At 47.4% G+C, this 23,179-nt stretch overlaps 10 protein-coding genes across 10 annotated transcripts; 6 read left to right on the top strand and 4 right to left on the bottom strand.

Annotated features, from left to right (window-relative positions):
- Positions 1-234: 234 nt before the first annotated feature.
- On the top strand, positions 235-4,720 carry N7483_010951 (uncharacterized protein; the record flags this gene model as incomplete). Its single annotated transcript, XM_057094378.1, has 7 exons — positions 235-290; positions 359-722; positions 805-3,283; positions 3,337-3,423; positions 3,477-3,698; positions 3,751-4,366; positions 4,477-4,720. The coding sequence occupies 7 exons, from the start codon at positions 235-237 to the stop codon at positions 4,718-4,720; spliced, it is 4,068 nt and encodes a 1,355-aa protein (XP_056940349.1).
- Positions 4,721-4,994: 274 nt separating this feature from the next.
- N7483_010950 (uncharacterized protein) lies at positions 4,995-5,606 on the bottom strand (the record flags this gene model as incomplete). The annotated part of the gene is made up of 1 exon (XM_057094377.1): positions 4,995-5,606. One exon carries the CDS (start codon positions 5,604-5,606, stop codon positions 4,995-4,997), a length of 612 nt encoding a protein of 203 aa, XP_056940348.1.
- A 525-nt stretch (positions 5,607-6,131) lies between these two features.
- On the top strand, positions 6,132-7,490 carry N7483_010949 (UDP-galactose transporter HUT1; the record flags this gene model as incomplete). The annotated part of the gene is made up of 2 exons (XM_057094376.1): positions 6,132-6,355; positions 6,416-7,490. The coding sequence occupies 2 exons, from the start codon at positions 6,132-6,134 to the stop codon at positions 7,488-7,490; spliced, it is 1,299 nt and encodes a 432-aa protein (XP_056940347.1).
- Positions 7,491-7,699: 209 nt separating this feature from the next.
- On the bottom strand, positions 7,700-8,233 carry N7483_010948 (peptidylprolyl isomerase; the record flags this gene model as incomplete). Its single annotated transcript, XM_057094375.1, has 3 exons — positions 7,700-7,854; positions 7,914-8,016; positions 8,108-8,233. 3 exons carry the CDS (start codon positions 8,231-8,233, stop codon positions 7,700-7,702), a joined length of 384 nt encoding a protein of 127 aa, XP_056940346.1.
- Positions 8,234-8,487: 254 nt separating this feature from the next.
- N7483_010947 (uncharacterized protein) lies at positions 8,488-9,360 on the top strand (the record flags this gene model as incomplete). The annotated part of the gene is made up of 2 exons (XM_057094374.1): positions 8,488-8,592; positions 8,740-9,360. 2 exons carry the CDS (start codon positions 8,488-8,490, stop codon positions 9,358-9,360), a joined length of 726 nt encoding a protein of 241 aa, XP_056940345.1.
- An 84-nt stretch (positions 9,361-9,444) lies between these two features.
- N7483_010946 (putative 3-oxo-5-alpha-steroid 4-dehydrogenase) lies at positions 9,445-10,489 on the bottom strand (the record flags this gene model as incomplete). Its single annotated transcript, XM_057094373.1, has 2 exons — positions 9,445-10,311; positions 10,394-10,489. 2 exons carry the CDS (start codon positions 10,487-10,489, stop codon positions 9,445-9,447), a joined length of 963 nt encoding a protein of 320 aa, XP_056940344.1.
- Positions 10,490-11,423: 934 nt separating this feature from the next.
- Positions 11,424-15,290, top strand: N7483_010945 (putative histone deacetylase complex subunit (Hos4); the record flags this gene model as incomplete). The annotated part of the gene is made up of 3 exons (XM_057094372.1): positions 11,424-11,489; positions 11,533-15,009; positions 15,072-15,290. 3 exons carry the CDS (start codon positions 11,424-11,426, stop codon positions 15,288-15,290), a joined length of 3,762 nt encoding a protein of 1,253 aa, XP_056940343.1.
- Positions 15,291-16,077: 787 nt separating this feature from the next.
- N7483_010944 (40S ribosomal protein eS12) lies at positions 16,078-16,591 on the top strand (the record flags this gene model as incomplete). Its single annotated transcript, XM_057094371.1, has 2 exons — positions 16,078-16,399; positions 16,467-16,591. Coding segments are annotated over 2 exons (447 nt in total), but the record flags the coding sequence as incomplete, so codon positions are not given.
- Positions 16,592-17,152: 561 nt separating this feature from the next.
- N7483_010943 (MDR family MFS transporter) lies at positions 17,153-19,327 on the bottom strand (the record flags this gene model as incomplete). Its single annotated transcript, XM_057094370.1, has 10 exons — positions 17,153-17,355; positions 17,402-17,528; positions 17,588-17,748; positions 17,813-18,316; positions 18,380-18,451; positions 18,508-18,531; positions 18,581-18,755; positions 18,821-18,872; positions 18,929-19,005; positions 19,052-19,327. The coding sequence occupies 10 exons, from the start codon at positions 19,325-19,327 to the stop codon at positions 17,153-17,155; spliced, it is 1,671 nt and encodes a 556-aa protein (XP_056940341.1).
- Positions 19,328-20,197: 870 nt separating this feature from the next.
- On the top strand, positions 20,198-22,248 carry N7483_010942 (transcription factor domain-containing protein; the record flags this gene model as incomplete). The annotated part of the gene is made up of 5 exons (XM_057094369.1): positions 20,198-20,316; positions 20,361-20,963; positions 21,058-21,267; positions 21,344-21,606; positions 21,668-22,248. The coding sequence occupies 5 exons, from the start codon at positions 20,198-20,200 to the stop codon at positions 22,246-22,248; spliced, it is 1,776 nt and encodes a 591-aa protein (XP_056940340.1).
- Between the last annotated feature and the right edge of the window lie 931 nt (positions 22,249-23,179).

Below are 23,179 nucleotides of genomic sequence, written 5' to 3'. Positions count from 1 at the left end.
CTCACGTGATATACTGGCGTTTAGCCCCGAACTGACGTAGCCAATTAGATCATGGTGCTGTGAGGCTTCAATCCCCAGCTGACCAGCACGTGGGTAATTCTCTCCTGGTTCCTTAAGCACTTCCTTGTTGCTTGAACTCGAGTCTACTACGCAGAGAGACCCCATCTATCTTGTTATCACTCATTGTGGTTTCCTATTGCTCCTATCAAGTGTATGGTTGGAGGCATGTACTAGATGTCGACTCAATCACACACTCCGTTAGCCCAAGTCGGGAAGCTGGTGAGCGTGGTGTAAGTTCCAAATGAATATCCAGACCGCAGAGAATCAACAATGCTAATACCTTCTTTGAATCCTATAGTCCAGTCGGCCTGAAAGAAGCCGCCCTCGACTCCCCGACCTTTCGCGCCACTACCCTCCACTTCTGCGACCAAATCGAGTTTATCGAGAAATGGCTGGACGGATATGCTAAAGCTGCCACAAAACTCTCCTCGGAGCTTTCAACGATCGAGAGTGTTGTTGGCAGCTTCCTTTCCTATTCAACTCACCCTTTGGTGGTCTCCGAAGCTGTGGTGGATCATGACTACACCCTGCTGGCGATGAGGAGGTGCGGGGAGAGCTCAAAGGACATGTGGAGTGGGCTGGTAACGACAACCAAAAAAATGGAGGCATTGATTGCTGAACCAATCCGTGCCTTTATTCACGAGGATCTGCGGAACTTCAGGGTATTCATAACCAGCTCTTGCTTTGTCTCCTCTGTTTGTTTACCTGAATTTTGTACGGCGGCTAACGAAGACCTTTGGATAGGAAACTCGCCGTAACCTTGAACAAACCCAGAAACAATATGACTACTTACACGCACGGTATGCTTCACAGTCAAAGTCCAAAGATACCTCTGCCCTTAGAGAGGAAGCCTTTCAGCTCCATGAAGCTCGCAAACTTTACCTAAGAGCGTCGATGGACTTTTCCGTCCAAGCACCCCAGATCCGAAACGCTCTTGATAGACTTCTTGTTCGAGTCTCCTTTGATCAATGGCGAGAGTTTCGAGGGTTTCACAAAAATAACGGCGTGACTTTTAACAAATGGACACACGAGATGGATCGTATTAAGGGATGGACGCACGAAATGGAAGGCAGTGATAGATCCTCAAAACGAGAGCTGTTAGCCACAAGAAAGCAGATTGAGGAGGCCGCTGAAATCGTGGCGAGGCCATCTCGTGAATTGGAGGATTATTCCATCTCAACTGTACCATACCTTGGCTCACGTCCCCTCTCGACTCTCAATATGGGCAAGGAAGCAAAGCCAGAAAAGCAGGGATGGCTCAGCTTGCGAACACTCTCTGGAAAACCCACTCGTACTGTGTGGGTGAGACGTTGGGCCTTTTTGAAACACGGGATTTTTGGATGCTTGGTTCAAGGATCCCGCACCGGCGGTGTTGAAGAAAGTGAGCGCATCGGTGTTCTGCTTTGTAGTGTTCGTCCTGCCTTCCAGGAGGAGCGGAGATTCTGTTTCCAAGTTAAGACCAAGAACAACAGTATTCTCCTACAAGCTGAAACGCAGAAGGAGCTAATGGAGTGGATTGGTGCCTTTGAAGCGGCGAAGCGAAAGGCCCTCGAAAACCCCAGCAGCACCGATTTGTCTGTCTCTGGAAAAATGACCGTTCAGGACCCCGCATTTGCCATTTCTCAGCCTCCTGCTCCCGAATTTACGGCAGACCCAACTGATTCCCTCACGCCGTATCCGAACGACGAGTCAAGCTCGGTGGATCGCAGCGCAACCCTGCCAATTCCAGACCGTGATGCATTGTCTTTCAGGGCAAGCACAGAAATAGGGAGCCGAAGACTCACTGGTAATGACAGCGAGGGCTCTACCAGGGCGCACATTATCCAGAAATTGGACCTTCATCGCAAATCGAATAACGCCCCTCCGGCATCACCATCCATTCCAGGCCCAGCAGGAGGCATCGCAAGTCTCATTTCTGCAAGCCACAATATTCTTTCGTATAATGGTGCCAATTTTGTGAGCATAAAGGATGGAGATGCGCATCGTGGTCGCAGCTTGAGCCTTCTAGATGAGCCTGGAGCAAGTCTTGCCCCCGCTACACTCGCAAACCCACCTGCGCCTACAAGCATGAGTAAGGCTGCAGTGGTAGTGAGTAGCGAGAGAGGTATTGGGCTAGGGCTTGTTGATAGCACAGGGGGCATGCCCAGTGGTATGATGGCAAATCTCTGGGGAAGTTCTAATTGGGGCTTCATAAATAAGCTTGAGCTAGAGCAGCCCCGACAGATCAATGGTGACCATCCTCATTCCGCAGATGATAAATCCTCATCTGATGTGACTGATTCGTCAAAGAGTGGACTCATCGCCCAGCCGGATAGCTCAAATGCAACACAAGCTGCCCGGTCTGTCCCATCTGGCCCAAGGCATAGACAGACCGTGAGTCTTGACGGGGAGGCGGCAACTAAGATTCAGCAAGCCGCGCAGTCTGCAGTCAAGAAGCAGATTGAGAACAAGTATCCCGCAATGTATCCGCAACAGTTGAAAATCCAGGATGCGCAATTTAGATTGCTCTTCCCTGACGTCAAACAAGAAGAAGCGCTGGTTATGGTCTTCCGGGCAACTTGGAGTCCGAATGACCAACAGGAGTTTCCTGGTAGAGCTTACATTACAACCAGGGACGTTTATTTCTACAGCCATCATTTTGGTCTTGTATTGACTACAAGTGTTAGCTTAGAAAATATTAAGGAAGTCACGGCCGCCACCGGCAGAGACTGTGATTTCCTTTTCCTTCACACTGTCCCGCCTCTTGGTAGCGATACACCTGGCCGAATCGCGATCAAGACATTCCTTGAGCCGCTGAAGCTCCTTCAAAAACGCTTGAACTTCTTGATCCAAGCATCGATCGCGGTCCAACAATTGAGCCTCGAAGAATTGTTAAAAGAGCTTATCAAGATGGACAGTGGAAGTGCCAAGCGTGATACAAGTGCAGACAGTTGGGAGGACATTTCATCTGATGCCAGGCAAGACAGCCAACTTTCAGCTGTGGGCAATAACCTCCGGGCTCCCATCTACATTGACAAAGACCTTGATCTGGACCGAAACCAAAGCGGGCGAGATATTCCCAAGTTTAGGCTTCCTACCCAGCCCGTGGAGTATGTGCCCCAGGGCGACCTCGTTCTTACGACTGAAAAGGTGCTCGATGTCAGCCCCAAGGCACTGTTCCATATCCTTTTTGGAGACAAAAGTGCTGTCTGGCAGCTCTTGCTCCATGAGAGACAAGCTCGAGGTAAAATATCATCACCCGCTGGTTCCTTTATCTCAACACTAACGTTTCAAAAGATATCAAGCAAGGCCCCTGGACGAGTAATGAATCACGACATCTCAGACGAGACCTCCATTATAATATTGCAGCAACGGATGTCTTTGGTATGCTTCATCAATCCGGTGTCTATTCGGCGCATTTACTAACAGGTGTATAGGTAAAACTCATGACAACGCTATTTCAGATTACCAAATCGTTGACGTTCTCAACGACCATTTGTGCTATGTGATTACTGATAAGCGTACGCCCTGGCATCTCCCACTCCGGCGACACTTCCGTTTGGTTAGCAAGGTCGTCATCACTTTTGTCGCCAAGTCGAAGAGTAAACTTGCTATATACAGCAAGGTCGAATGGCTTAAGACTAGCTACGGTCTAGGAAGTGAGTACCTTCTTATCCTTCAACCACTTCGATTGCTAATATTGTACACCAGACATGATCGATAAGAGGGCCGGCGACGATCTAAAAGAAGACGCGTTAGATCTGATTGATCTGGTGAGCGATCAAGTACGACGCTTGGGTGCACACAGTCGTACAAAGAAGGCCATCACTATATTTGGTCATGTTGGACGACAGAGCAACGTTTCTCATTTCACTGGGGTTGGAGCAAATATGAAGGTGGAACCACGAAGGCCACGAGTCCAGCGCACCTTGCCCCAACTCGTCACCGAGACAACGTTATCCTTCCTTGAAAGCACTGTGTCACTATTTATGATGTGGTTCATTAGCGGGGTACGATGGGCATGGAAGACAGTAAGTGCACACAAGGTTATCCTAGTGCTACTGATCACGAGCGCACTCATGAATGGCTTCTATTCTTCACGAGATTCTTGGGATTGGTGGCATGAACGATATGCACGGAACTTCATGGCTAGGCTTGGTGTCCAGCCAGATATGGTCATGACTAAAGCTATCTACATTCGAGACATTGATGAGGCAGTCGCCAATTCGACCCTCTGGCCTCAGACCGGGAATGCTAGCAATTGCTTCGGAGCATTTCACGAGCATACTTTGCGATATGCGGAGCTTCCCCTCTCTCTCAGCACCTCGTGTCCCCGAGACGCGGGGGCAAGAGTGCCACAAAACGATTCATGCAGACTCGAGAACGCCTCGGGACCTATCGAAACAACCTTCTAGTATCACTGCGCATTTTGAACAGCATTGAAAAGGAAGTGATCCAAACAGAATGGGAACGATGGCTCGGTGAAGAGCTGCGACGTTGTCGTCAAGTTGAGATCCTTCTCGGAGGCAGCAACGATCTCAGCGAAGCAGACGCACAGGCGCAACGCATTTTTGCCGAAAACGCCGACAATGTGAAGCAGTGGTATGACAGGTATTGCATGAGTTGTCGACAGGAACACGAACATGTCCAGAAAAACGAAGCCACAAATTTGCTGGGCTGATCCTTGCTTTGTACATTGAATATATCTTTGCGAGCCCTTTCTGATTATTTGCTTTTCATTCCCCTCATTTTCTCTTTCGCTATGTTCCCTTTTTCGTGCAAACACTATACCCAGTGGCTCATGTTGTATGTTCCGTGTACGAGTCTGGCATATATTCCTAATCTTGGTCCTTCGCTTCTTAGCAGATATTTTGGAAGCAAAATCAACACCCAATCAGTGGGGAAATTGAAGATACATACCTTTGAATCCAATGAACATAACCCAGATAGTTCATCTAGTTCTGTCGCGGCTTGACCTCGCCTTCTTGCACCACATAGTAAACCACTGTCCCATCACCACCCATTCCCTTATCCACCATTGCAAGCAACATGCGCTTTGAACCCCATTCCTGTGTTGCGATAGCCTCCGTTCTCTTCTCATAGTATTCATCCAATTGTTTCGACTTTTCCGCGTCAACTTCTGGTCCCTTCAATTCATTGACATCATCTGTAACCTCGACATCATTTAACGCCTCGAATGCAAGGGCCATACGTCGCAAGCTCCATGGCTGTCCTTGGGCTGTAGGGATGACAAATAGTCGTTCTGGGCGCAGATCATCTTCACGGATACCCTTTTGGAGCATGTAGAGCTGTTCATCTGGGTGGGTATAGACACGATTTGGAGGGATGCCAGATAATATTTTTCGGACGGGAAAGGAATCATTGGATGTATTTGGGACCGCAAGGTTGTGGATTTGTAGACTTGTCCATAGATGCTGGTGTTGGAGGTTGTGCAGGACTTGAATTGTGGTTGCATCGACTGGGTTTCCAGAGGCAGAGGCGGAATCAATCAGTTTTGTGAGCGCAGATGGCTCCAAAACTGGAACTTGTTCTTGTTTGAGAGACATTGGGGTATGGGTACGGAGGATTTGAAAGGTTGATTGTTAAGATGGTTGAGATTAAGCTTGCGACTCATCGAATTATTGAAATGTTGTGCAGAATTAAATATTCTAGGTTGACCGCCTACTAAATTTGGATTCATCAGCTACCGCTTTCCAAAAACAGTATTTGTGGTTTAACCTTGGAAGTATGGGTTGGGAGGAATTGATTGAGCTATGGATTTATATCTTGAGTTTAATGACTATGATGATACAGGGCTTGACTGAATGGCATTGAGATGCTTCAATTTGATTTCGCTGCGTTCTTCAGGGCTGGAGTGGGGCCCCCTGGCGATCATTGATTACCGATAAGAGTCGCGCGTGCGCGAACTAAGAACACATGGCATCATCTTACTTTTTTTTTCTTAAGTTCGTTTCAAGTCTCAGGGGAAACTTACTGTCAAATCCACTGGCACGGATCAATATACCTTCCAACAGCTAGATCAGTCTCTTCTTTGACCGTCCTTCCTGTCCCTACATCTCAAATTAGCTGCAATGGGCCGACAAAAGCAAACAACACCCCTCCAGCGGACTCCGTCTTCGCCGGTGATGCAGAATGAAGTAGAGGTACAAATGGAGCATGCAAACGGACATTCAAATGAGCCAGATGTGCAAGCTAGTGCACCGGTCAAAACTGCGACTGCAGTGGTGGAAACTGTCGCTGAAACCCCGGGCTTGATGCAACTACTCATTTGCGTTCTGGGTATATACGCCGCATTGTAAGTATTGTTATACATCCGAAGCGTCGAAGTGGATATAGTATGCTAATTTATCTCAAGTCTGTCATGGGGTGTTCTCCAGGAAGCTATTACGACAACCAGTTACCCCGTCCGTCCTGCTAGTGCCGGTGAACCGCAACCTCCAACCGAGCGATTCACTTACTCTCTGGTCCTGAATACTATCCAATCGACATTCGCTGCTATAACTGGCTTCTTTTATCTCTTCATCTCGACGCCTCGAGGCCAGAGTGTTCCTGCCATCTTTCCTACCCGCCAAATCCTCTTCCCTCTGCTCCTCGTCAGCATCTCCTCGTCTCTCGCCTCGCCCTTCGGCTACGCTAGTCTCGCGCATATCGACTACCTTACTTTCATACTCGCAAAGTCATGCAAGCTCCTCCCTGTTATGCTTCTGCATCTTACTATTTTCCGCAAAAAGTATCCACTGTACAAGTACGGTGTTGTGCTCCTGGTTACTCTCGGCGTAGCGACATTTACTCTTCACCACCCTGGTACAAGTAAGAAGGTTGCTGCAGCCGCAGAGAAGGATGGCTCGGGCTCTTCTATATGGGGTATTTTCCTCCTATCCATCAACCTGCTTCTGGATGGGTTGACCAACACAACTCAAGACCATGTCTTTTCTTCTCCGAAGCTATACACCCGCTTCACTGGACCCCAGATGATGGTTGCGCAGAATGTGCTCTCAACTGCCTTGACTGCTGGATACCTTCTGATCATGCCGCATCTATCCCAGAGTGGCCTTCTACACAACCTGCTTCCCTTCCCTATTCCTCCATCCAACGAAACGGAACTGTGGTCTGCCATCTCATTCCTTCAGCGTCACCCCGAGGCCCTTAAGAATGTTCTTGGCTTTGCGGCTTGTGGTGCTGTCGGACAACTGTTTATTTTCTATACCCTGTCCCGCTTCTCATCTCTTCTTCTGGTTACTGTCACCGTCACTCGTAAGATGCTTACCATGCTTCTTAGCGTGTTTTGGTTTGGCCACTCCCTGTCCGCAGGACAATGGGTTGGTATTTCCTTGGTCTTTGGTGGAATTGGCGCTGAGGCTGTTGTACAAAGACAAGAGAAGAAGGCCAAGGAAAAGGCGAAGAGTGAAGCTGCGAAGAAGGCGCAATAAGCCAATTTACTTTGCATTTGGTCATATTTCTGCATTTGATTTGTTGAGTAGAGTTTCTAGAAAAGAAAAACAAAAATGCAACTATTCTTCAATTATTCATCAACAAGCTACGAGAAATAAGGCCAATAGAATCATCATTCATAGGTTATGCATGGTAGACTGCAGTCGTATAACAAGACTATAGCTAGTATTTCCATATGTAAGTCAAACTACTTCTTTCCCTCGACCATGATGATATGGTATCCGAAGCTCGACTTCACTTCCGCATACTTGGGTTTAGCGGTTGTACTGAGCTCCAAATCATATGCAACTTTCTCAAAGGCTTCGTCCAAACTACCACGAACCTTCCAACCCAAGGCTCCTCCTGTAGATGAATTAGACTATGATGGTATCAATCAATGTCAGATAAATCAAGTGGCATACCTTGTCTGGCCTTATCCTCGGAATATTCACGGGCAACATCATCAAACTTGACTCCATCACGCAACTTTTGCAGTGCTTCTTCCTTCTTGGAGTGTTTCTCGCACTGAATAAAAGCAAGCCGTTAGATTTCGATCCAGAGATCGATATCTTGATTTCATCATCCTGCAGAGTTCGGGAAAAGAAATAAAACGTACAAGAATATGGCGGACGTTAATTGATTGCCCACCCTTCCCCTTCCCAGCATCATCACCACCCTCCTTGCCCTTCCCCTTGGCGTTCTTGCCCTTATCGCCGCCCTTAGCGTTGTTCTTTGGCGCCATTATGTGTGTTTGGGAGACTGGTATCTTGTACAGATGCTGTGTTTGTGAAGGAATCAAATCTGAGGTGGGGCTGATGCCTGAGGCTAATAGTGACGTGGGGAAATCAATCTACATACACTTCAACAGGACATCGCGTTTGGATTTGTTTCTTAGTCTACGTTCCACTTAAAGCACCGAATGCTTCAAGATTGCCTTCAGTTTTGAATTTACTCAGCTTGGAATGATCCAGTCGGGGGGCTACTGGTGTTGAATCGATGAGCTACAATCTGGATGCAGCTCGCATCGCGTCGTTACCCGAAGATGCATTCTACATAGCCGATTTCATCTCAGAGGATGAGGAAGCTCGATTACTACAAAGAGTGAGTATTATTTCTAAGTCTTGTAAAATGTTCCTCACCATTATTCGAGTTCACACATTGCAAAGACTCATTCCCTTGACTCCGACTCGAATACCCAGGTGTAATCATGCACGTGTGCTTTATCTCGGCTTGGCTAAACTTATATAGGTCCAATCAGCACCACTTCCACGCTGGACACAACTCTCACATCGACGTCTACAAACCTGGCCATCAGCACTTACAAAAACAAAAACACTTCTCTCATCACCACTGCCATCATGGTTAACAAACCCTATCATATCACCTCGCTTTGAGGCCCTGGGTATTTTCGCCGATGCACCACACGGCGCTCCGAATCATGTTTTGATTAATGAGTATCAACCCGGACAGGGAATCATGCCACACGAAGATGGGGCAGCATATTACCCACTTGTGGCGACTGTTAGTCTAGGTGCACCGATTATTCTTGACATCTACTCGAAGAATGGGAACTCCGATAGTGCGACTCATATAGGAGATGAGCGCAAACCACAGTTCCGGATTCTACAAGAGAGACGAAGTTTACTAGTTATGCGAAAGAGGGTATACTCTGACTTTTTGCATGGGATTGCCGAGACAGTCATAGATGAGGATCTTGGTCCACATTCTATCTGTAATTGGGATCTGTTGAGAGAGCAGGAGCCGTATCGGGATGGGTCTGTGACACGACAAACGAGAACAAGTCTGACCTATCGCGATGTGCTTCAGGTTGCGAAGATGGGGAATACACTGAAATTCTTAAACAAGTGATCAGACAGAAACGATAATAGAAGTATTATCCGTGCATAACGGGAAGCTTATTTTTATTGGGATATCATGTATCGTTAGTCAAGCTTAGTATATCCCAGGGATCATAAGCCATCGATCCTGTACCATCTCCCTTCCGAATTTCTTCATATACCAGTCCTTCGTATTCCGCGCCGTGAGACCGAGGTTCACAACCACGAAACCCATACACGCTAACATGCTCTTATTCACAAGTTGTCCGGGCGGAGCGGCCAGAATAGCCAGCGAGAGGTAGATCACACATTCAGCACCGTAATGAGGACATACGACTGAGCGGAAGATCGGATGGTCTGGGAGGGTATATTTTTTCAACGAAAAGAGGAAGTGGTGGCAGTCATGTTGCAAGCCGGAAGCAATCATGAAAAGCGGAACACAGAAGAAGGTGCGTAATGTTGGGGCGTTGGACATCTGCACATCCCTGAGGGTAAGGCTTCGCGTGAGGACGGTAGCAGATCCTTCAATCCAGATGGCGATTCCAGCTCCTAAGTAGAATGCGAGACCGACGATCCAGTGAAACACCCACATTTGGGAGGTGGAGGGCTTCGCGAATTTGTAGCATTCCCATAACCGGCGCGAACCCTGGATGGCGAGTAAAATCCAGCAAATGAGCACTTGGGTCAGGGTCATGGATTGTTCTGTGTGTTCCTTGCTAAGTCTGGTAGCAATAAATTGGAAGACATTGCCTCGAAATGCTAGCTGGAAAGCCCAGAAGACCGAGGAGAGGACGGAGGCGACATAGAATTGGGTGAAGTAGCTATGTGGGACTTGCCAGGTGGCTAGGTAGTCTAATAGAGGAGAGGCGGAGGGGGGTTTGGAATTTGCATCTCGGGATTCAGATGTAGGTGTTGGTGTTGCACGAGGACCATAGACAAGGAAACGGGCGCGTAAAGCGGAGGGGATGCTGACCGAGAAGGTCTAGAAAATGGTTTATCACATATGTTAGTCCAAGTTTGGGAAGGGATTATATGCACATGTGAGGGGGTGTGCTAGAGCGTACAGTGGCGGCGGCAAGAATAAAAAAAGCTCGTAAAAGGTCTATAGGATCCATATCTATGATCTCTATAACCTCTAAAGCCCTATTGATAAGGTCCATGATGGGCAAAAGGGGACTAGAGACCAAAGCCGAGGACAACACGGAACTAAAGGAACTAAAGGAACTACGCGGAGTAAGGAAGAAACAGCTGAGAAGAGCTGGGAAGGTGGAGTCCAAGGTGTGCGCCCCGCCGATCCCGCTTTGTTATGAGATTGTTATTCTTTCATTATTTTTTTTTGGTGGGATGAGCTTGATTCTGAATGGTGATTGTATGATAGTGTTTCTAAGCAGGATTTAGAGCAATTTAATAGTATTAGCTTCCCTGCAGTAATATATGATTCGATCGATAAGACCGCATCGAGACGATCGCCACTTCAGTGGAGTCCAGTTGACTGTGGGAATGAAGAAGGTCCGTGCTGTGTACGCAGACGGCTTTATTAGAGAGAATTAAATACTAATAATTTAAAAGTAAGAAGAGAAATAAAATATAATAATATAATTAAATAAAATAAAATTTAATGAAGACTTTTAAAACATCTGTAAATATTACTATGTAGATGAAATCGGTGACTCTACTATGTACAGTGGCCAACACTGCTAAACTGCCAACTTCCCCCCCCGAAACCCCATTCTTTTTCTCTTTCCCGTTTTCCCTTTTCCCTTCCTCTCTCTCTCTCTCCTCCCCTCCAATTTCAACATCTCTCCCACGTTTTCCCCTTTTCCCCTTTTTTCCTTTTTCCTTTTCCTTTCCTTTTCTTGTTCTGGTATAATTCCAATATTTTATAATAATATACCCACCCTCCCAATTTCCTCTACTCAAAATCCAAATCCACATCACCCCTAAATCTTGAATCTTCATTTGGGGGAGCCGGTCTTGCCCACGTTTCGCCTCCGTGATCAGCGTCTGCAGGTGCTGGCGTTGCCGAAGCTTCGACTCGGGTCACGTATCTCCCAAAATGACGAGCGGAATTGTCACACATCGAGTGCTATCGCTATGAGTGATGTTGAGGCTGTCTCACTGCCTGCTACCCTGGATGTTGGGACCAACACGCTCGCTGCCGTGAGGAAGGATCGTGATCGTTCGAGATCTCCAGAGAAACCAGTGCCTGTTTCACGGCGCGCGAGTTTGGGTTCCAATCCGGGGGGGATCAGATGATGATGAACAGGGTCCGCCAAGTCCCAAGGCTGATTCAGAGGCGGAAACCATCATTCAGTCCGGTCGAGAGTCGCTCTCTCCAGAAAAGAAACGAAAACATATTCGCCATGACCCGCTACGACAAGCTGTGGATCCCGTCGACGGGCTTCAACGGAAAAGACTACGTTTGGATGGCGAACGGAGGCATTCCAACTCGAATTCGCATTCGCATTCACGGTCGCCGAGCCCATCCGAACGAGCGGGTTCGCCCCCCTCGGTAGTAAAGATTGAGAGGACAGAGGATCTGTCTTCAGTACCGAGGAATGTTTTGGATGAAACCTGTGTTAATCAGTCCGACAAACCACGAATCTACCGCAAGAGGAGCTTTAGTGATGTGGACGAAAAGGGTGAGCGTCGTCGGGGTTCACACATTGATCTTAAACATGCGCACAATATACACCTCCCCCATCCACCTGATACTCGCTCGCTCTCCCCGAGCCGCCCTTCCCATCAACGGTCTTCATCAGGACCTCATATATCCTCCAAAATCAGAGGCTTTGCGCCTATCCCATCAAGCTTCCCGCGACCTCCCTCAGAGGATCGACAATCAACATCGTCCTCCACGGGTAGCTCGCCTTTACCAAATGCTTCGTTGCGTCGGCTGGGATCCGGGGTTGGCGCATCAGCCTCTCCTGCGAAGCAAATGGGACCTAAGAAGTTACGTGATAAAAGTGGTCGAACTCCTCTCGCCAGGGCATGTGCCGATCGAAAATATGATCAAGTGGTTTTCCGTCACCGTGAACGTCCAGAAGATCTGAATGTCCCCGATAATGCCGGCAACACTCCGCTACAAATCGCATCTCTCAACGGTGAAGCTTCAATCGTCAAATTCCTGCTGGACTCAGGCTGTGAGATCAACACCAAAAATATTGATAAAGATACACCTTTGATCGACGCGGTAGAAAATGGTCACGTGGACGTGGTCAAGCTCTTGCTCGAAGCCGGGGCGAACCCGCGAACCGTCAATGCTTCTGGAGATGAGCCATATGAATTGGTATCAACCGATTTGAATGATGATGAATACGAAGAGATTAAGAAAGCGCTTTCCGATGCCAAGGCCAGTGCACGACCCGGTCGACGATCAGAAGAACGAGTCGGTTCAGAAAGCAAGCCCCCTTCGTCTCGACGGGCATCTGCTGCCAGTCAATCCCGAAGTCCGCCTCCTACTGGAGCTGCTGCGAGTCGCCGAAAGACGGGCCGGAGTGAGGCGACTAGAAATGATCTGTTGTGGACCCAACCAACTCCAGAGAACTTGATGAATTTTGCGGCAAAGGGTGATGAAATGGGAGTGGTGAGCATCCTCAATGTGCTGCAGAAGGCTGACAATGCGTCCTTGATCGCTGCGGCCAAGGGAGGCCACCATGACGTGCTATCCTTGATGTATGCCATGGGAAATGCAGATGCTGACCCTAATCCTTTTCGTGGCGCCGGCCTCAAGGCTGGTTATAATACTCCAATGCTCGCTGCCATCGGGAGAGGCAACACCTCCGTTATAAATCTTATACTCAGCCAACCAGGCTTCAACCCTACCCGCCGCCTATTCGAAGACCGAACCTACTTTGAACTCTCCCGATCCCGACAAGGCGAAAACTGGGAGGATGAATATGATATACTGAAGTCTGCCTACGAGAAATATTCAGGCAGCAAAGGCCGCAAAGTTGTTACCTCCCCTCGCCAGTCACGTAAAGAGAAGGACGAGAAAAGATCTGTTCGACGCGAGTCTTCTTCCCCCATGGCTCGCCCCAAGAAGCTTAACGACAGTCCGACCAGCAAACCCTCGCGTCTGCCCAAGGATATGGATTCTATGAAGGTTATCAAGGAGAAGCGACGTGAGAAGGAGAGGACGGGGTTGATTAGCGCTCGTGCCAAGTTGAACCGAGATGCTCAGGAGAAGCAGGCTCTTGCCAATTCTGATCATGATACCCAGCCCGACTCCGCAAAGCCCAAATCTACAGCCTCGGCGCGCAGAGACAGCGAATCCAGTGGAGTTAATCGTCCGGATGAGGTTCGTAAACGTCGTTTAATTGCAGGACGACGCCCTCAGGACCAAGATCGCCGCCCCAGCCTCTTTTCGTCTGATTCTCTTTCTGGTCGTGAGGAAGCTCTAAAATCTCGTGATACCGCCCCCGATGCCAACGTCTCTCTCAAGCGTATCCGCAACGACAATTCTCCAGAGCGATCTCGCTCGCGTGGTGCCGATAGTGATCGCTTATCCCCCGAGTCTCGAAAGAAACGACGTGTCCTTGCTGATGACAAGCTATCTAATGTTTCAAACGGCCATCATCGAAAACCCGGAGACGTCCTTGATGGCGACAAACCCAAGCCTCGCCGACCTCGTGAAGATACTACGAATACCGATGCCCCAGTACGTAAATCGGGCGAATCTAAGAAATCAGATCCCTTGTCCCAGTCGTCCGCGCACCCAGATCCACCTGTCAAGAAAACCAGCGATGTCAAAATGGAGCCATTGGAGTCCGTTGAAACCTCAATGGCAGATGTTGCTGCGGTTGAGAAGGAGAAGGAGAAGCGGGCACAAGCTGAGGCAGAGAAACGACGCGAGGCTAAAGCTAAAGAGGCCGAGAAAGAACGAGCGGCTGAAGAAAAGCGCATTTCAGACGAGAAGAAGCGTATTGCAGATGACAAGCGTATTGCAGAAGAGAAGCGCATCGCAGACGAGAAGAAGCGCATCGCAGATGAAAAACGCATTGCAGAGGAGAAGCGTATCTCAGAAGAGAAGCGTATTTCAGAAGAAAAGCGCATTGCAGAAGAAGCTGAACGAGAGCGTCTTGCAAAGGAGGAAGCAGAGCGAGCTGCCAAAGCTGCTCGTGAGAAGGCCGACGAGGATGAGCGCAAGCGTAAAGAAGCCGAACAGCGCCGAGTTAAACAGGCTGAAGATGAACGTCAGAAGAGGCTTGAGCAGGAACGATCTCGCATTGCCAAGCTCCGCCGTGACCAAGAGGCCCAGGAGCAGCGTCGTCGTGATGCTCTTCCAGGTCGCCTTCGCATTGCTGCCAATCTGGTTGGCTCCAATGACTCCTATGCCAAGAGCCGGGAGTGGCTTTCAAAATTCACGCCTCTTGTCTCTGTGTTCACTCGCCAGCTCGAGCCCACCTGCGCTGCGGATATGGCGGAAGAACGATGGATTCCGAATTACTTGGTTGCACCTCTGCTAGCTACGAATGATCTCCAATTATCGCAGTACGCTAGCTGGGAGAAACGCAAAGCTACTCCGACCCAGCGTAACAACCTCTGGCGATGCACACGCCGTCACTTGGTGGCCACAGATGACCCCAAGTACCGCGATGCCTCGTTTGGGGAAATCATGCAGCTGGATTCTGAGACTGAGCCCAAGTATTTTGGCATGGAGCATGTGTTCTGGATCAGGGTGAGTTTTTGTCCCGTTCTTTATGAAATTAGTAATACTCTGTGCTAACGTGATATATCTAGCTTTCTGATTTCATGGACCTCGTTCCTCACATTCCTCATCTACACAGCCTCAAACTCGATGACTTCTTGACAATGCACATCGATCCGGAGCCTTCTGCTACTACTGCAGAGGTTCCTCCTCACCTCAACGGTCACTTCTCGACAGTCTTCGCTGAAACCAATGGCAGCGGAATCCCCAATGGTCATGGCTATCCACCTCGACCCGGTACATATTACTAGTCCCTTCTAGTGTCCTTGTTTGCAGCGTCTTCGCTATTGCAGGTTACGGCGCGATCGGCAGAATTCCAGCGGTGTAAAGGATGGATTCTGATTGTACGATTATGATACCTTCTTGCGTTCATGTAACGAATCTATTTTAGTTCGGTATGGGGTTGACCCCGAATGGCTACAATAAGCTTGAAACATTTTATTCTCTTGTGTACATGTAGTGTAACCGTTGAAGGCTATTAAAAAGTGGTTGGTGTGACTGAGTCTAGAGCCCCGGACCTGGAGGGCTGGTTCTATACTTTTTTATTAGGAAGGCGGTATAAGAAACGCACGTGACTTCCGGATTCAAGCAAATGACATAAGCGGTAGGGCACACACAGCGAAATTCGAAAAACCCGAAATTTTGCCCGTGCTCCAACCAAACCATCTCCACAACACAAAACACCTCTTTGAGGATCTTCCGACATTTCTTTACATACCCCGCTACCCAATACACAAAGTAGCATCCAAAATGGTACGTCAAGTTCGATTCTGCCTGCAGTCGAGACAACATGAACAATGCGCCTTGGATATATCTGGATATGCCACCGAGTGAAGGATCCGAAAAAAATGAGGCTATATAGCCGCCGCCAGAGCAAGACTGTTCGAGGCCGAAATTTTCGACCAAAGATCATGCGTCAGAGTCTACTTTGGTCTTTCACTTCGGATATTCATATCTCATCGCTCAATTGAACATGCAATCTCAGATTCCCCTCACTGTCCACTGAACCCCACTAACATTTCTTTTCCTTTTTCTAGTCGGACGGAGAAGAGACCATGTCCAACCCCCCCCGTTGCCGCCGATGAGGTCGAGGTTTCCGCTGACGCTGGCTCCGGCCAGATGTCCGTCCTCGACGCTCTCAAGGGTGTTCTCCGCATCTCCCTGATCCACGATGGTCTTGCCCGTGGTCTCCGTGAGGCTGCCAAGGCTCTTGACCGCCGTGAGGCTCACATGTGTGTCCTCAACGAGGGCTGTGAGGAGGAGGCCTACAAGAAGCTCGTTGTTGCCCTGTGCTCCGAGCACAAGATCCCTCTCATCAAGGTTCCCGATGGAAAGATGCTCGGCGAGTGGGTCGGTCTCTGTAAGTTCCACTACAAATAACCCATATATTATTCAATGAACACTTGGACTAATTACTTTTTGTACAGGCACTCTGGACCGTGAGGGTAACGCTCGCAAGGTCGTTAACTGCTCTTGCGTCGTTGTCAAGGATTGGGGTGAGGAGTCCCAGGAGCGCTCCGTCCTCCTTAACTACTTCCAGACCGAGCAGTAAACTAGTCACCTGTGCTTAATTGAACGGGACTAGTCGTGCTGTGGTAACGGTCTAGGGGGGAGGCGCACCCAGATATCGAGGATTTTGATAAGACGACTTGAAAAGGATATGGAGGAGGATTGTGCATATCAGCTGGTTTCATAGCCTCAGATGGAAGGGTCTTTTACTTTCGGCTCTTTTTCTTCTTTGTTCTGATTGGAATCTTACCGCTTGCGGTTTGCGCTGTGCCCCGTTTGTTCGGGTGTGTGGTGCTGTGGTATTCTGGCCGCCTTTCAATGGACAAAAATCAACACGATGATGTGATGACACTTTTTCTTTTTCTACTTGTAGAGTTCGTTTATTCGTAGACTATTCTCATCTGGTCATACAATTGATGAAGTGCTAAGGTAGTATTCGTTGGAACCAGGGCAATGAGATCTTCATTAAAATTCTAGTAGTAGAGATGTGCATTACATGGGTCGCATAACAGCATCAATCTGAAAAACCTCCAGACGGATAACCTTGAAAGAATCGATGAGACGCAGATACATATGCATCGGTAAAAAATGTCATTGGAAAAGTCTACGCTTTCTCCTCGGAAGGCTTCTTCTTCCTGACATCAGTCCAGCCCATGCCAAATGCAAATGCAAAGATTACAACACCAAGTCCTGTAGCCATGTAGAAGACATAGTCACAGCTCTTCGCATAGGCTTTCAAGACTCCAGGTAGATCTTCCTTCGAAACAACAGATCTGAAGGTCGTAGCACCGGCAGCAAGAATCGCTGCTGCATCGGCATTTGGTGCATCTTTTTTTCACTAGGGATTTCAGACCGGCGTCGAAAATCACATTTGCGATTGTCAGAAATACAGCGCCAGAGAGTGTTTGACTGAAAATGAGTAGGGCCATGGCGACGGAAACATCGCCTTGGGGTACGGCGTGTTGGATGGCAATGATAGGCTGCATAGTCAAGTTAGCTTATTTTTCTATGGTAACTATTCGAGATCCAATATCCATACCGTTTGAAAACCGGCTCCTCGGCTGGCGCCAAATATCATTTCGTACCCAATCCATTTCGCGGTGGATGTCTCTGGTGCCAATGTTGATAAGAGGCCGGCGCCGACACAGTTCGTAACTCCTGCAAAGATGGCCCAAGGAGTATAGTATCCTAGTCTTCCAACTGTACTGGGTTAGCCATTATTCGAACTTTGCGTTTGAGCTGAAATAGGGAAGAGATGACATACTCAAGGTTCCAGACATGACAGCGAAGATAATCTGCATCACAATGGTTGGTAGTAAAGATACACCGCTCATAATTGGAGAGTCATCTTTCACAGCCTGGAAGTAGATCGGCAAGTAATAGGATGCGGCAAGTCCTGCTCCATACATAGCTATGATGACAAGACAGCTTGTCCAGACCTTGCGTTTTGCAACCATCTGGAGAGGGATCATTGCTTTGTTCCCTATACGGTACTCCCAGAGAAGAAATATGATAAATGTGCCGCCGGCTCCACAGAAGAGACCGATGACTGTGGCACTTTTCCATCCATATGTACCCGCGCCGTATTCCAACGCCAGGAGGAGTTGAATAGCTGCAGGGGAGAAGAGAGCGAAGCCGATTAGATCAAGCTCGCGCATGATTGTTGTGGCTGCATTTTTGACTGGAGGTTTAACAATTTGATCGGGAACTTCAATGCAAAGAAGGAGGATTGTGGCAACAGCACCAACTGGGAGATTAATGTAGAAACCTATAGAGAAAGAGTCGCGACATTAGAAATGTCATGAGAAATTCAGTCGAAGTATGGACGTACACCATCTCCAAGACACTTTTTCGGTAAGAACACCCCCGATCAGTGGACCACCGACCATTCCAAGTTGACAAACTTTGAATTAGGTTAGTATGATAGTAAGATAAGCAAAGGCTTAACAGCTTACTCACAGCCCATGACCATTCCGATTAAACCTATGATCTGTTAGTACGTGCTCAGAGTCAAAAAAGATATGTCACATACCCGGAGATTTGTGAAGTGGCACCAATGATGCGATGATAGTTAAGCAACCATTCATAAGGCCAGATCCTCCCATACCTGCAACCGCACGAGCGATAATGAGCATCTTCGAGGAGTTTGCGATGCCACAGAGCAATGAGCCCAGCTCGAACACGAAAAAGAAACCCAAGAAAGTCCACTGCGCCTCAATTTAGTATTTTATACTCAACATAGTAGATGTAAATGAACATAGTGCCAACATACTTTGGAATTGAAGTTGCTGTAGACCTTTCCTGTGAGTGGTTGCAAGCAAGCGCTGATTGACCGAATTAGATTTCGTATTCACATGCAGAGAGGGAGCTTATCATATACCTTGCAATTTGATATGAACTTCCGTACCATCCAACATCAGCAAGAGAGTTGAAATGATCCGTTATCCTTGGAATCGCCTGTATAGTATGAGAGATGATATCAGAAGAATGAACTAAAACTCACCGTGACAATGATAGAAAGGTCCAGAAGCATTAGGAAAGAGACCAAGGTAACTGCGCCTGTCACCAAATAAAGTTTCATGCCTGTAAGATACTTTCGTTCTTCCTCCGGGATCATTATTGTGTCCGTCGCGGACTCGGATGCGTCAGGAGAGTCCATTGTTGATTCCTGTGGTGAGGGGTCCGGGGTAAGTTCTTTGGATAGAGAATGTGAACTAGAGACTGGTGAAGAGATGGGAACCTCCACGGCATTATCTTGAGACGATTCGGATTTCTCCATATTGACTGCTAAACCACCTGCGAGTTGAAACGACAAGATCCTAGATTCTTCTGTTTCGACGAGGTATGGCTAGGCTGATCTTCTATTATACAGGCTAAAAGTCACACTGATTATTAATAACAGCCTCTCGTCCAAATGCTGGTTTCAAATCATAGACTAAACCATGCGATTTGCTAAAAATGACCGCTAAACAGTGTAAAACTTGCGAATAAGGCTCTCCATGACTCCGCGTCGGAGGAAAGGGTTTCCATCTTCCCGAATTCCGATTTTTAGATCATTGTGCATATAGCGATCTGTGATGGGTCCATTTTGTTTATTATGGAATCAAAATTCAAGCCGATTAATGGCTAGAGCCCAAGAACTCGGCCCTTTCGGCCTTTCCGTAGGCACAGACTCCGTACAAAAGTTCCAAAAGTTGTCTCGGTGACCTAGGAGGTGTCCTGATAGGTCCGAGTTGTTCACAAACCCCTATAGCTAATGAGTAGAAATCCACCATAATAGAGACCAGTAGCTAGGTGGTTCGACAGCTTCAAATGAATTGTGTTCACTGTCATTCGGACTTATCATTGTTCCACTTTAAAGAGGAGACTCGGACTCTTGAATACCGGCAGGATCAAGTTGAAGGAGGAGGTTGAGATCCTCTTAATAAAAAGTGGCTGAGTCAGACCCGCATCGGGTTTCAGTTCAAGTCCGAATCCCGCTCAATATTTCACTCTTTCACTCTCACTTTATCCATATCCCCCCAATTCCTGTCTTTCTTCGGATTCAGGCTATTCTTTTCACTGAATCCCTAGTGTCGATTTTCACTTGCAATCAACTCCGTGTATCTCTGATTTTCACCCTTGCTGACGTTCACCTCCGGATGACGGTATGGAGGACCCTAGCCCCAGCCTAAGTGGGACCCCGGCGCCTTATGGCCGGGCTTGCGTGAACTGCTCTCGGGCTAAGAGTAAATGCATACTACTTGCAACTGGAGGAGGCTGTGAAAGGTGAGGAATAATTTTTTATCAATAATACCATATTTCATTCCAAGTTCAAGAGTCTCACTAGACCATAGATGTCAGCGACTCAAGAAAGATTGTCGTCCCTCACCAATGGTGCGGAAGCGAAACGGTCGCTCCACGGCATCTAAGACTGCTCAACTGGAGGCAAAGCTTGATAGTATTGTCTCTTTACTTCAGACCAATGGACCTAGCTCCGGTCTCCCACTTGATTGGGAATTAAATACCCCAGGCTCAAAACAACCTTCTCCAGTTAATCCACACCCACACTCAGGATGTGGGGGTACTATGCCATCCCCACCGTCAACAGTCTCTACTCCTAACAGCAATTCAATCATGAATGTCTGTAATACTATCATAATGCCACCGGAAAGGGCAGAACAGACAATTCATGAGTTTCGTCGCCGGAATTTGAAAGTTCTTCCTTTTCTTCACATCCCTCCCCATGTCACTTCTCAACAACTTCGCCAAGACAAACCATTTCTCTGGTTATGTATTATGGCTGTCAGCACTCCGGGCTATAATCAACGAGAAAAGCTCTTCAGTAAAATCACGGAACTCGTTTTCCATGAAATTTTTATTGAGGTAGCTCCAAGCATTGATATTCTCCAGGGCATCATGACTTTCATTTCGTGGTAAGTTAAAACCTTGGAAAGCTACAAGGCGTTCGGGTCTTTGCTCGTTTTCAACATATGGATGGCAGTCATACTGAGACTTTCTCTCTACTAGGACAACTTATTCAAAGAGGCCGTTCCTTAACTTCTATGTTCATGTAGTTATGGGAATTGTTTGCGATATGGGCATCAACAAGGCACTCCCAAAAGATCTCTCAACAATGCAAGCTTTTAAAAGCGCAACTGGTTACCGACAGCAAAATAGCACAACCAGAACTCTTGAAGAGAGAAGAGCTGCACTAGGGTGTTTTCTCATTACATCTAGGTAAGTTGTTCATCCAAGGTCTACTAGGTACCTGTCCTTGAGTGCCGGGCTAAAATTCTTTTCTTCATCTACTCAGTGTCGCATTGTCGATGTCCAGAATCGATGCTCTGAGATGGAATCCGCATATGGAAGAGAGTTTGACTGTTTTATCGGAGGCAAAAGAATGTCCTGAGGATGAGATCCTGGTAACCTTGGTCAAAATCCAATTGATCATGGATAAGGTATATCATTCACGACGTGACGGCGAAGATCAAACAGTATCGCGAATTTACGTAAAATCATTTCAATCACAACTTGACTCTATTCGAAAACAAATTCCTCAACATCTGCTACAAGAGGGTGAGTCTATCAATCTGCAACCATGCTCATTCATATAATCCTTACTGAGTGTATGTACTAGACACCGTCATGATGTATCTCGAAAACGCCGAGCTGGTCATTCACGAGTGGGCTATCCAAACACCTGCATTACCTCATTCCCCTGAACTCCAACGACTGGAAAGTCTCTGCGCGGCACTTCACGCTACTAAACGCTGGCTTGATATTTGGCTATCGATTCCTCCAGAATTATACTACGGTCTCCCATTTACCATGTTTTTCCAATTTTCACGGGCCCTCATGAGTTTATTCAAACTATCCACCCTCGAAGACCCAAGTTGGGACAGGAACGTGGTCCGCAACACTGCGAACGTCCTTGAAATCCTCGATCAAATTCATTTCAATATGAATAAAACTGCGGAGATGGTCGTAGCAGCTAATGACCAGGATCTTTCCATTTTTGAAAAGGGTGTGAAAATGATCACGTCAATTAAACAGGGCTGGGAACCGAAGCTTATGGAGGTTTGGTATCCCAGTCTACCCCCAAGTGGTCTGAGTGGTACCGGTGATGAGTTTGTTCCACCTGCACCTGATCTCTCCAATCTCATGTCCCTAAATGGTCTGGATGATGCATGGATGATGGAGATTTTTGGCTCAATGTGAATTCTCTTTCTAGCTCTGTGTTGTATATAGAATGGCTGGCAATGAGCGTTATTAGCTTTTTGATGATCTCATCCGGATCTCGGTTTAGCTTGAATCTCGAATCAAAAGGAAATTCCTGAATTCACTCACTCAACTGCTCTCTGATAGAATTATGAGTAGAAGTCCCACTATTCAGCTGATTGAATTTGGAGCCCCTGATCATCAACTCTAACATTGAGTTCAAGTTCATATGTGATCGCCGATAATAATAAGACTAGTGGTAGATATCAAGATAGTCCGAAGACACGTACGTTTTTGATGATCACCACCTGGGCAATTAATCCAGTTTAACTCCGAATGAGAAGTTTAACATAGAAGATTACGTACCTCTCTTGACGACCGCACTGTGGATCAGCGGCACCAGACATATTCTGGATAACAATAATATGGAGTACATGGAATGGCTTCGTCGGCAGGTGGAGTTCTAGCGCTTGGCAGTGATTATCGTTCTAAAATAAGCTCAAGTGCTTCAAGTAGGTTCGCAGAGTCAACATTGAACGTAAACATTTAGATTAACTCAAGTGCTATGTATGATGCAATTCTCTGAGCGCGTTCAAGTTGTGAAACATTTCAATGTTGGTGATAGAATCATTGTTGACAATTGCATTGATATCCATGGAGATACATACTAGTATGGGGTATTAGCCTTAATTGATTCATTATTTCCCTTATGCTAGTGATATTGACTCCAAGTCATGATTGCAGTGGTCCTCACGTGTACATGGATCAGTAGTCCAACCTTGGAATTGTTATATGTTTAAGCACTGGCATGCATGATATCATGACTACCTAGACATGTACTCCTAGAGGGTCTACGCAGTGTGGAACCTTGGAATCGTTGAGATAAATGAGAGAAATAATGAGCATCTTCGCATGCCCAGGTGCTGATCTT

The sequence above is a fragment of the Penicillium malachiteum genome, assembly GCF_028827825.1.
Source record: "Penicillium malachiteum strain IBT 17515 chromosome Unknown utg000005l:1.0-9002435.0:326005.0-9005861.0, whole genome shotgun sequence".
Lineage (NCBI taxonomy): Eukaryota > Fungi > Ascomycota > Eurotiomycetes > Eurotiales > Aspergillaceae > Penicillium > Penicillium malachiteum.
Note: the sequence above shows the minus strand (reverse complement) of the source record. Positions and strands in the feature narration are given on the sequence as shown.